This window comes from Nomascus leucogenys, chromosome 3 (genome assembly GCF_006542625.1).
Source record: "Nomascus leucogenys isolate Asia chromosome 3, Asia_NLE_v1, whole genome shotgun sequence".
Taxonomy (NCBI): domain Eukaryota; kingdom Metazoa; phylum Chordata; class Mammalia; order Primates; family Hylobatidae; genus Nomascus; species Nomascus leucogenys.
Genome location: NC_044383.1, coordinates 97,818,813 through 97,831,768, shown reverse-complemented (window position 1 = coordinate 97,831,768; position 12,956 = coordinate 97,818,813). Strand labels below are relative to the sequence as shown.

Here is a 12,956-nt window from a genome sequence, read left to right as displayed (position 1 = left end):
TTCTGACATGAACTGTGGGCGTTCTACAATACAATTCAATTCTGACACTAACTACTACTAATGCATACCCTACAGGGTAAGGGTTCTGTCCGATAGTACTGCTCACTTCAGACATCAGCCACAAATGGAGTTCTAGGCTCTCTGCACTTCTGCCCTACCTGAGGCTATCCAGGAGCTCCCAGCTACCAGTCATCTCATTGGTACACATGTAAACACTTAACACTTAAAAGAGTCCAAACGTTTTAGGAGCTGTGTACCAGGAAGAGGGACAAAGACCAAATATATATTTCTTCTTATATCATAGTATCATACCCCCCCCTTGTAAATTTTTCATTTTAGTTATTGAACTTTTCAACCCCGGAATTTCTATTTGGTTCTTTTTTATCATTTCTCTCTCTTCATTGATATTCTCTATTTGGTAAGATGTTGGTCTCATACTCTCCTTTAACTCTCTTGACATGTTTCCTTTAGTTTTTTGAAATAGCTGGCTTAAAATCTTTGTCCAGTAAGTCCAACACCTTGGCTTCTTCATGAACAGTTTCTGTTGTCTGCTTTTATGTGTGTGTGTGTGTGTGTGTGTGTGTGTGTGTGTGTGTGTATGGCACCATATTTGCCTGTTTATGTGTTTTATAATTTTATTTTTGTTGAAAACCAGACATTTTAAATTATGTAGCAGTTCTCAAGTTAGATTCCTCCCTACCCCCCCGGTTTATTTTTGTTGTTGCTGCAGTTTATTTCTTTAGTGATTTTCATGGGCTAATTTTGTGTAGTCTCTATTCTTTTTTCTTTTTTGAGATGGAGTCTCACTCTGTCGCCCAGGCTGGAGTGCAGTGGCACAATCTCCGCTCACTGCAAGCTCCACCCTCTGGGTTCATGCCATTCTCCTGCCTCAGCCTCCTGAGTAGCTGGGACTACAGGTGCCTGCCACCACAACCGGCTAATATTTTTTTGTATTTTGAGTAGAGACAGGGTTTCACCGTGTTCGCCAGGATGGTCTCGATCTCCTGACCTGGTAATCTGCCCGCCTCGGCCTCCCAAAGTGCTGGGATTACAGGCGTGAGCCACCGCGCTCAGCAGTCTCTATTTGAAGTCTCTGCTCAGCTAGCATAGTGGTCAGTTAATGGTTGACCAGAGATTTCTTTAAATGCCTCTTTTCTCAGCTTTTGCTGAGGGGCTCTGTGAGTATGTTGGGGCAGAGCCTCAAGATCAACCAGAGGCAAAATATTAGTCTTCTTAGGTCTTTCCTGGGCATGTACATAGTCCTACACATGCTTATGGCCTTCTAAATTCCCTTAACTGTATCAAAGCTTTTCCAAGCTCCCGGTGGACATTTCATTCCTGTTTGTACTTTTGAATTTATTGGTCAGCCTCTTGTTAGACCCAACTGGTAAAATTTCTCCAGGCAGCTACAGCAATTAAATAATTGCTGTTGATTGTTTTCCACAAAGACCCTGCCGCATATAGGGCTCTTCACATAGTGTGAGCCCTTAGTCAAATCAAATAAAGGCAAGTGCTAGGAATGGAGTGTTGTTCAGCAAGCTGCCAGACAAGTCCAATAGTGGCAGTTTTCTGAGGGTAGGGCTTTGGAGGAGCTCCAAATGGGTTCCGGCTCCTCCAGTGGCTGCCTGGCTGCTGGTTTTTACAGCTGCTATGGATGCGAGGCTTTGATTTTCAAGACTGTTTTGAAGCTGCAGAGGGAGAGATCAGATTAGAACAAGTTAAAATGCCACAAAGCTTGCTGTTTTAGCATTCATCTGGTGTTCTTGAATAAATACGCCTTGGATTGTTGCAAACCTTTAATTTCCAGAGTTCTGAAAAAGTTGGTTTTGACAGTTTTTGCCAGTGTTCTTGTTGCTTTTATGGAGGAACAGATATTGAAAGGTCCTTACTCAGCAATTTTGTAAATGCCTCTTTTCAGTCCTCTCTACTTTTATCTACATCCTGCCGCCAATCTCTGATCCAGCCTCTCGTTACTTGCCTGTCTCTTATATTCCCACTGGATCCTTGGAACACTGGTTCCATGGCTAATATGCTTATATTATCAGATTTTCACTATTAGCCTCCCTTTCTTGCCTGGTAGCCCTTTCAGGGCTCTGTCTCTCACATCTCACATAAATCAAAATACTCAGTGCCTCTCTTAAATATCAGTATTCCTCAGGATTCTTGCCTAGGTCCCTTCTCTTGTATTGGGTATTGGATATTCTCCCTGAGAAATCTTACCCAATTGTTGCTCATACTGGCAAATCTATCTTCTTCTGTAGCCCAGATGTCCTTCTTAAGCTCCATATCTACATGTGTTTCATTTAAATATCCCTTTGGAAATTCTATAGACATGTAAAATTCTATAAATGCAAAACAGAAGTCAACCCGCCCCTCTTTTACAGTTTTCTTTGAGTGACATTATCATCCATCCAGTTGCCTAAGCCAAAAATGTAAGAGTCATCTTTGATTCCTTCTGCCTTATCCTACTCTCAAATTCCAGTTACCATAGCCTCTTGATTCTACTTCCTAAATCCTTGACCTTTTCTCCACCTCTACTGACATCTCGACTGAATTCCTCCAGCAGCCTCCTAAACAGATTTTCCTTTCTGTAGTTCTGTTGCCAGTGTCCCCACAATGTGTCCACAGGGAACTTTATAAAATGCGAATCTGTACAGGTTATTAGTACATGCATGTGCGCACACACACAAAAACACAGACTCTCTCTCACACACGCACACGGTTTCTCTCTCTCTCATACTCTTTTTCTTTCTCGCCATTGCACTCCTTGTTTCATCCCACCTACACTTTTCCTATTCCCAGATGCCATGTTTCTGTTGCTGTCAGGTTTCTGTACATACTGAAAACATTCTTCCTCATTTGCTTGGCTAAATCTGATTCATAGTTCAGATATCAGCTCAAATGTCACTTCCTCTGGTAAGCCTTCCTAGATTCTCACAAGTCTGAGTTAGATACTTGTGGATATAGCCATAGGATTTTGTACTAACTGAGCACCTGTCATACCATACCGTAATTGCCTATTTATTCATCGTTTTCTCCAAGTAGACTATAAAGTTAGTGGCTTTATAGTCATGATGTTAGTGGCTGTGTTATAAGCAGCCTGTGGTTTAGCACCGAACATTGGGTCTCCACAAATTACTTGAGTAGAGAAATTATGACTACATTTATGAATAAAGGAACCAACTATACCCTGCACTGTATATACAAAGATACATTAGACAAATGTATGAATAAAATAGACTTTTGAAACATCTGGTATTTCAGGGATATAGTTTCTCTTAGTAATGTGGGATTAATCATTTAAAGCCGGTGATTCTAGATAAAGTTCTGTATATTTTATTTGAAGAAATAAAATGGCATAAATGTGAAACTCCAAAGTATTATTTACAAATAAAAGGAGAAAATGAAAGGAAACTTATATATTATGCTTGCTTTTGCCTTTTAAGTTTCTAGGTCATTTAAAAGTAGGTAAATTCTTTCTTCCTGCCTTTTGTTTACACAAGTTATATATTTAGTGGGGGGAAATATATATATATATATAAAAGAATCACCCATCACCTGGTCTCATGTACTATGTTATTTTATAACTGATTTTCATCTGACTATAAAGACATCATAAACATTTTCTTATACTAGGAAATACACTTAAACATCTTCTGTTGCTGAGGTTAGCAAACTTTTTCTGTAAAGAACCAGAAAGCACATATTTTAGGTTTTGAGGGTTGCAGGGTGTCTGTTGCAACTGCTCAACTCTGTCTATAGCAGAAGCAGCCATAGACCATTCTAAATGGCTGTGGTGTATTCTAATAAAACTTTATTTACAAAATCAGTCAGGAAGCAGGATTTGCTACAGAGCCACAGAGCTATTATACAGATGTAACATAATTTTACTTATTTCCCTATTTTTGAAAATTTAGATTATCTTCATTTTTTTCACTATTGTTAGTCATACTCACCTCACCTTAGTATCTGAATCTTTGTGTACATTTTTAAGTTTTTCCATAAGATAAATTCTGAAAATCTAATTTCCAAGGCTAAGAGTACATCCTTACAACTTTTCTTTTTCCATGAGAATAGATAATTTAACACTTTCTGTGACTGAGTTTTGTTTAGTTCGTTTTGTGGTTTTGTGGAGATGAGAAAAGAAAGATGGAGTAAAATTTAGAAAGACAGAGGCAAAGAAAGACTGGAAGGAAACAGATTGAGTTAATGATAGTGATATAAAACTTGAGATGTTCCAGGAAGAAGAAAATATGAAAATTTTTGTAAACGTAAATGTTCTTGCTCACATACCAAGTTTTTCTGTTTTATAGCTCTGTTGAGGTTTGTTTAAAACCTTGTTTAGATTGAATTTGAGATTTGGGAGATGGGATATGCAAATTACACAATGAGTATTTCTTATTCTCCTAAGATACTCTTAGGCTATCACTATTTTGATTTTGTGATTACCCATCAGTTTTAAAAAAAAAACTTTTCTATTCCAGATGATGATGGAGAAAGAAGTATAATTAATTAGAGCAGAGATTGGCAAACTACTATCCGTGGGCCAAATCCCTCATGTTGCCTGTTTTTGTAAATGAAGTTTTATTGTAACACAGTCATGCCCATTCAGTTAAGTATTGCTTACAGCTGCTTCCAGGCTACAACAGCAGAGTTATGTAATTGTGTCAGATACAGCATGTCCCATAAAGCCTAAAATATTTACTGTCACCTTCCAGAAAAAGTTTTCAGTCCCCCAAATTAGAGGAATGGTACATTTAGTCTTTGTGTTTATCGAAACTGGATCTACAAAAATACCCCAAGTAATTTTGCTACAAATAGGCTAACAAGATTTTAGATGGGCAATTTAGAGACCAAATCAAGACACCTAAATTGCAGAATAAAATGTTGAAAAATGACATTAAGAAATGTTGGGATATAGAGGACTTAATGTTCTGTTTTGTTTTTGTTTTTTTGAGATGGAGTCTCACACTGTCTCCCAGGCTGGAGTGCATTGGCGCGATCTTGGCTCACTGCAACCTCCGCCTCCCGGGTTCACGCCATTCTCCTGCCTCAGCCTCCCGGGTAGCTGGGACTACAGGCACCCGGCTAATTTTTTGTGTTTTTAGTGGAGAGGGGTTTCACGTGTTAGCCAGGATGGTCTTGATCTCCTGACCTCGTGATCCACCTGCCTCAGCCCCCAAAGTGCTGGGATTACAGGCGTGAGCCACCATGCCCAGCCGAAGACTTAATGTTTAGTATAATTCTGGGTTCCGTGAAAGATGAAATTCAGAGCACCCACATACTCCTTGTTGAAGTGGCATCTGCCTTTTGTTATGTACTTACACACAATGGGAAATAGCCAGCTCCACAGAGTTTTGCCATGGTGTCAAGTTTTGGTGGCGCTTTTTAAAATAACTTTTGCAGCTTCTGAATTAGGGAACATCAATCAAATTGGAAAATTCAAACTCTGAAATTATTGAAACCTGTGTACATGGGCTTGTTCTCCCACAGACGATCTTATTTCTCTTGGACTTGTCTAGCTTCAGTTTGCCATGATAGTAAGAGGGAACCTTCAGAGGAGGGGAAGGGGAGTTGTTGTTTAAAGAGTATGAAGTTTGTTAGACATGACGAATAAGTTCTGGACATCAGTTGTACTGCATGGTGACTATAGTTAGTAATGTATTATGTACTTCAAAATTGCTAAGAGATTAGATTTTATATGTTCTTACCACAAAATAATAAGTATGTGAAGTGATGGATATGTTAGCTCGATTTAATCATTTCATGGTGTACACATATCAAAGTGTCATGTTGTATATCATATATATGTACAATTTTTATGTATCAGTTTACCTTAATAGAGTTGAAGGGGTAGGGATATTTTCTTTCCTTAAATCTATATGTTACCTAGAAATACCTAATACCCTGAATCCTTTAAGAATCCAAAATCATTTAGTAGAAGGTTTCAAAATACCATAACTTTCACTAATTTTATAAAAACATTCTTGAAAGCATCTTGTATGTGGAACTTCTAGAAGTATAGTGGAAAAGCGCCTGGACTGAAGTCACAAGTTCTTAACTAGACCACTAACTAGATGTTGAAAAAAGCGGGGTTTCTAGTACCAGCTACCTACTTCTGGACTTCTTTTAGGAGAGAAGCCTCTAATTTTAATGCTAAATCCACTGATTTGGGGGCATTTTCTCACAATTTAACCTAATCCTAACTAACGAGAGTTGTAGTAGACTAATTTATCTCTAAGGACTTTACAGCTCTGTATCTCCACATCTCCACACATTTGTGTGAGGTAGAGCTACTGGAGGGAAATAAATAGAAGTGGTCTGTATCTTGTCAAGATAAAGCAATGCTATTACAGAACTACAAATTTTATGGTAATAAAAGACATACTATTTCCAAAAAGCAGTTGACTCTTGTGTTCATTTTTACACATTTCTCTTTCCTTATTTAACTTTTGAGTTTCTTATTTTATCCTGTTTCTTTTATTTTCTCATATCATTCTTCTATATTAGAGCTGTTAGTGCTATGCCAAGAATTCCTTGTGTTGTGGTTGTTCTTCAGGAGGTTGTTCTTGAGGAAGGGTGATGAGTAAGGCACTGAGCCATCTCTAGCTGCAGGAGCACTGGAGAGAGAGGTACTTCTGTATTGATAGAGTGACTACAGATTTGGATGGCACTTCAGGTCATTCAGGGTAGGAAAGTGCAATATACTGGGGACCCTTCTCAACCCCACACACCCATGTCCTCCTGTAACCTTGATGGTAGTTATATTAATTGTATCAGAGTCCCCTTTTTTCGTGGATGTGTTTCTTCAGATATTCAAAGGCTTTCACATCATTCCTTTGTCCTTAAGCAGTTATTCTGTTTTGTTGTGGGTTCTTTAATTCATTTAATAAATGTTTGTTAAGCACATACGATGTGTTTTTTGTTGAGTTCTGGGGACATAGCGTTCATTTGAACACAATATCACCTGCCTAAGAGTTTGCCATCAAATGGGAAAGTTAGATAAGGAAGCAGGCAATTATAATAAAAAATAAAAACTGAGGAATTAAGGAAGCCAACATTGACTTTTTAAAAACATTGAACCAGCATGGTTAAATGGAAAGAGCATTGGTTTTAGGTTTTGTTGATCTGAATTCTATTGCTTAATAGTTATGTGACTTTGGGAATGTTAACCTCCATCCATACTGCAAGATTTTCCTAATTAGAAATACATAGGTAAAGCACTTACCCTATTACCTGCTGAGTAAATCATTTCTTCCTTTTTCCTAAATTGTACATCCCAAAATTTGTTGTAATTCTGAAGCCTATAAATAGAAAGGTAATTCTTCTGGCCCCTACTTCACAGGAGATGTGAAAAGTGGATATAAAATTATTTTTCAGACACTTTGTGAACACTCTGCCCATAAAGAAACTATTAGTACAATCCAATTTTGTAATTGTTTCTTGTAAAATTTACCCAAAATTCCGTTAAGATATATTGACTATAAAACAAATGTCTTAGGAATTTACAGTATTGCTTGTAAAATATGGCATTGCACTAGTAATTCTGTAATCACTGGTCTTGCATTTGTCAACTTAAGAGGAAATACTTCACTGTCTTCCCACCTCCCTCAGCCTGTAGTTTAGCATACCAGTTACTCTTAGTCAAATTGTGGTTTTTGTCCAGAAGAGTAATGGTTATAACATTTATTCATGAGATATTTAAAAAGCATTCAAGTAAGTCATCAGTAAATTGATTAAATCTATTTTCCTAAGACTCATTAATATAGTTTGAATGTTCTCTATTTGAAGAATTGAAAAACTATAAAATTTAGGAATTAATAGCATGTTGTATTTAGAAATGAAATAGCCAAACTGGAAACTGAAATTGGTATAACAGCAACACAATTTGTAATTTTTCAAAAGCATGACAGTTGGTAGTTCAGAGTATTACAGTTCGGAGAATCAGATCTTGTTTCATTATGTGACTGATCTTTCTAATTTTGCTATGCTTTATGTAATAACTGTTCCAGATTTATTTTTCTGTCATAAGTGTACCTTAAAAATAAGAGAAGCTAATGTTATTCTTTATAAGAAATGCAAACATTAAGATATCAACACAATGTAGAACTACTTTCTGTATATTTTATATAAATCATTCTAAATCGTAAATGGGAAATACTGATCAAACAAATATTTACGTTCCTACCAAAAGAAAAGGCCCAGTGAAGCAGAGTGAGGAGGGATAAGGGGAGGGGAAGAAGCCTGAGGCTTGTGTTGGCAGGAGCAGCACAGTGAGAGTGGGTGACAGCATGAGAAAAATGGATGTGTTCTTCCATCACTGCCGTTCTCCTCTCTGTTTGGATTAGACAAATGGCACATACCCAAGGGGAACTAGGGACAATGCTCTGAGGACAGTAACCACTTCCATACAGCCCTGCCAGATTCATGAGAGCAATGGTGCATCTGCTTTTTGTTGCCATTGTTGTTACTTAACCTTGTCATGGACAGATTATCGTTTCTGTGGCATTTCTTTTGTGGGTTCTCACTCATATTACTTTCTTTATTATGGCTGTGCTGGATTGTCTGTTGGCAAGTCAGCACCATTTACCCCTTCTGCACCTTGACTGATACACTGGTTTTCTGAGAAGTGTGCATGTTGGCCTTTTGTCTCCCCTTGTTCTCTACCACCAGATATAGCATTTAGATACTCTGAAATCCATTATAGATAATTGATCTGTAGAGATTTTGTTTTGATTTGGTTTTGTGTTTTTTTTTCCTTTTAATGGCAAAATTTCATTTTTACCCTCCTTCCCACAGCAATGGCAAAATTCTACACACTGGAACTGCTTTTACATTCCCCTTTCTCCCAGAGCTGCCTCTCTTTTAGGGAAGGCTCTTGTTTGAAAACATTAATGCCAAGACAGGCATTCATTGGTTTATTTAGTAAACTTTTTGTGAATTTTTGTAACCTTCATAACACTGTGCTAAATGGTATTTATAGATGATTCAGTAAAGTACACAAGACTAGTTGGATTATGAGGGTTAAATAGTCAAAATACTTTCATCAAAACTACTGTTTAAGTCATACTATTATACAATGCTTGTGTTTACAAAATGTTTCCAAATGTTCTGTTGTAAAATGTAGTTAATACTGGTTACTTTCAACTATGGGTTAATTTTTTTCAACTCTTCCCTTAGATAAGCTGTGTTGCCATTAGAACATTTAAATGAGTTTCATTCTGAGTTTTGTATTGTTAAACTGTGTCTGGAAACTAAACTTTATAATGTGTTACATTTTAGGTCAGAAGACATGTCTTCATCTACATGGCATCTTTCCTTACCTCTATGTGCCATATGATGGTTATGGACAGCAGCCAGAAAGCTATCTTTCTCAGATGGCATTCAGTATCGACAGAGCACTTAATGTGGCTTTAGGCAATCCATCTTCCACTGCTCAGCATGTGTTCAAAGTGTCATTGGTATCAGGAATGTAAGTATATGATAATATATTTTATAATTTCTGTTTATATTTATGTTGCTATTCTATTTAGAGGAAAACATATTCAGTTGATAAACTATTTATTTTACTTCTAGTCTAATGGAACTGTAGTGAATTTCTTGCTGTAACTTTTTAACATGAATTTTTGTGGCAATGAAAGGTAGAGAGTCAACAGTGATTTTTGTTGTTTCCTTTTCCATTTCTCTGCTTCCTAGAACTATAGAAACTCATTAGTAATTCATATAGTAATTTATTCAGCAAATATTATTAAACACTTTTTATGTGCTAAGCACTGTTCTAGGCATTTGGGATATATTGCTGAACAAAACAAAGAGCCCTGCCCATGTGGAAGTTACATTCTACTATGGGAAACAGATAGTAACCAATAAATACAACATTAAATTATTTGCTATATGATAATTAGTCCTGTGGAAGGAAAGAATCTATACAAGCAGGATAAGAAGGATCAGTAGTGTGGGGTAAGGAAGTAGACTAGTGACAGTTTTAGAGTAATCAGGGAATGTGTCATTGACAAAGTAACAACATCTGAGCAAAGACCTGAAGGAGGTAAGGGAGTAGGAACAGCATGGAAGCCAGGTGACTAGAATGAAAGAGTAAAGGAGAGTTGGACTAAATGAGATGAGAGAGATGAGAGGATAGAGATTGTGAGGACCAATGATTCTCAAAGTGTGGTTTCCATACTTTGGTTTCCTAGTATCACCTACTATCATTAGCTTTACCTAGTTTTACAGCCATGGGAATATACCTCTCAGATCTCCAAATACACAGAGAATGAGTGAATGGCCCCAGCTACTATACGCTCAATTCCAATCTGTCACTCCACATGAGCTGCTTTCCATAGGCTGCTCTTACCCTATGACTGAACATGGCAAAGATACTAAAGCAGGTCTGTAAGACATCCATCTGTCCACTTGAGATGAGACTGGTATCTAGGTCTGGTGGCTATGCCAGCTTCTTCTGGCTCCCTTCTCATTTTCTCTCACATTTGGCATTTACTTCTTGGAGGACTCGGACTAACACACCTGGGAACTTGGTAGAACTACATTCTTGGGGCCTAGCAATTTGTGTGTGTGTGTGTGTGTGTGTGTGTGTGTGTGTTTTAAATATATGCTTTTATTTTTCCGTGATTACAAACACAACTGAATATCAAATGCACAAAGTAAGAATTATACGGGGAAAAAAATCAGATATGTTCATATATATATATATATCACCTTTTCAAGGCTATTTCCATCCAGAATAACCTTGGTTTGCCAGGGCCAATAGAAAGAAGTCACAAAATCTCCTTTAGTCAAATTTGTGTGTTTGCTTTCTTCTATAATTCCAATACCTCCACCATCAACGACTTGAGATAGTTGCCAAGGTGTTATATAACCAGTGCCAGCGTCTCCATTCATTCTACAACGAAGGCTGTCACTTCACATTTGGAAGGTTGCACAGCGGCCAGGCAGAGGCGCTCCTCACTTCCCAGACGGGGCGGCCAGGCAGAGGCGCTCCTCACATCCCAGACGATGGGCGGCCAGGCAGAGGCGCTCCTCACTTCCTAGACAGGGTGGCGGCTGGGCAGAGGCTGTAATCTTAGCACTTTGGGAGGCCAAGGCAGGCGGCTGGGAGGTGGAGGTTGTGTCGAGCCGAGATCACACCACTGCACTCCAGCCTCGGCAACATTGAGCATTGAGTGAGCGAGACTCCGTCTGTAATCCCAGCACTTCGGGAGGCTGAGGTGAGCAGATCACTGGAGGTCAGGAGTTGGAGACCAGCCTGGCCAACACGGCGAAACCCCGTCTCCACCAAAAATACAAAAACCAGCCAGGCGTGGTGGTGTGCGCCTGCAATCCCAGGTATTCGGCAGGCCGAGGCAGGAGAATCACCGGAGGCCGAGGCAGGAGAATTTAGGGGAGGCCGAGGCAGGGAGGTTGCAGTGAGCCGAGATTATGCCGCTGCACTCCAGCCTGGGCAACAGAGGGAGACCGTCTCAAAAAAGAGAGAGAGAGGGAGGGAGAGAGAGAGAGGGAGAGAGATAGAGAGGAGAGAGAGAGAGATCCAAGATCTGGCTTAAACTGGAAAGGATTACTTAAGCAACTGTATTAATAATAGATTGTAGGGGGACAAGAATAAGAGCAGGGAGAGAATTAGGACATTAATCTGGGTAAGAAAATATGGTGGCTTGATATTAAGGTAGAAAAGACCAAGGAATTAAAACAAAAAAGAAAATAGTGTGGCTTGAACTAGGGTGGTAGCACGGAAGTAATCATCAGCTTTTGGATCTATTCTGAAGGTTAAGTTAATGTATTAGATTTGCTTTGTGGCTGGGTAAGGGTTGTGAGAGAGGAATCAAGGTTGACTGCAAAAATTTAAGGGTGTTCTGCTAGTAAGATGGAAGGTGGAGGTAGAGTCAACTGACAGGAAAGATCTGGAGCTCATACAGGAACATTTGAGTTGTTTTATGTCTGTATGAAATCCAAGGGGAGACCTTAAATCTCTGCTTCTACCTTAATCTAGGCTTTCCTCTGGACCATGATAGTATCATTTTAATTGAATTTCCTTCTATTTTTATCTCATTCCAGAGCAGCAGAAGTACTCTTCTTATACTGTAAATTTAAAATCATTTAAGAATTCTTGAGTGGCTTCATATTGTTAATAGAATACAATTTAAACTTCTAGCCATAACCTATGTGACCTCACCCCATCTACCTCTGAAACTTTGCTTTCTGTATTCCATTCAGAAACAGTGATCTTCTCTCAGTTCCTCTGCTATCCAAGTTGTTTCTCCCCTAAGTTCTTTGTATGTACAATTTTCTTTCCTTGAGTGTTCTACCCTTCCCCAATCCTCCAGATCATTGACCTCTTCAGAGAAGTTTTCTTTGACTATCCCACTTAAAATAAGGTACAATAATAAATAAAATAAGGTACAATAAAACAATAATAATAATGCCCTACTTAAACTTATTTTAAGTAGGGCATCATTACTATTACTGTTTTTATTATTGTGTATCTCAGCCCATTATTTGTTTTCTTTAGCACTTAATACAGTTTGCAGGTATTTTAATTTTTATTTATTTACTTAATTTTTATGTGTTTCTTCGACTAGCATGTAAACTGCATGCTAGTGCACTAGCATGTATGAGATGGCTCAGTAACTATTTGGTTGGATAAATGAATGAGGTGAAAGTTTACACTCATCCTATAACAGCAGCAATTATGTTAGGGATAATTATCTACTTTATCTTTTAGTTTTGTTAATTCTTGATAGTTTCTAATAACTTTCCTATATATATCCTCATTTCAAAGTTAAGTCTCCAAACAGCCCAGTGAAATACATAGTCATTTATCTTCCTGTATTTTTGTATTTGTTAAAGACATTGCCACATTTTTGAGAGTAGTTGAGTTACAGATCTGGATACATGGGGCAAAAGATGAGCTGCTCACTCTAATTTTTCATTGCAGTTTTCTT

At 38.2% G+C, this 12,956-nt stretch overlaps 1 protein-coding gene across 6 annotated transcripts in view; it reads left to right on the top strand.

The window, feature by feature from the left end:
* Positions 1-12,956, top strand: part of REV3L (REV3 like, DNA directed polymerase zeta catalytic subunit) — a 194,940-nt gene that overhangs the window by 66,389 nt on the left and 115,595 nt on the right. For all 6 annotated transcript variants that reach the window (XM_030809566.1, XM_030809568.1, XM_030809567.1 and 3 more), the window contains one exon: positions 9,283-9,472. In XM_030809566.1, the coding sequence (XP_030665426.1) occupies positions 9,283-9,472 (190 nt within the window). The remainder of the gene's footprint in view (positions 1-9,282; positions 9,473-12,956) is intronic.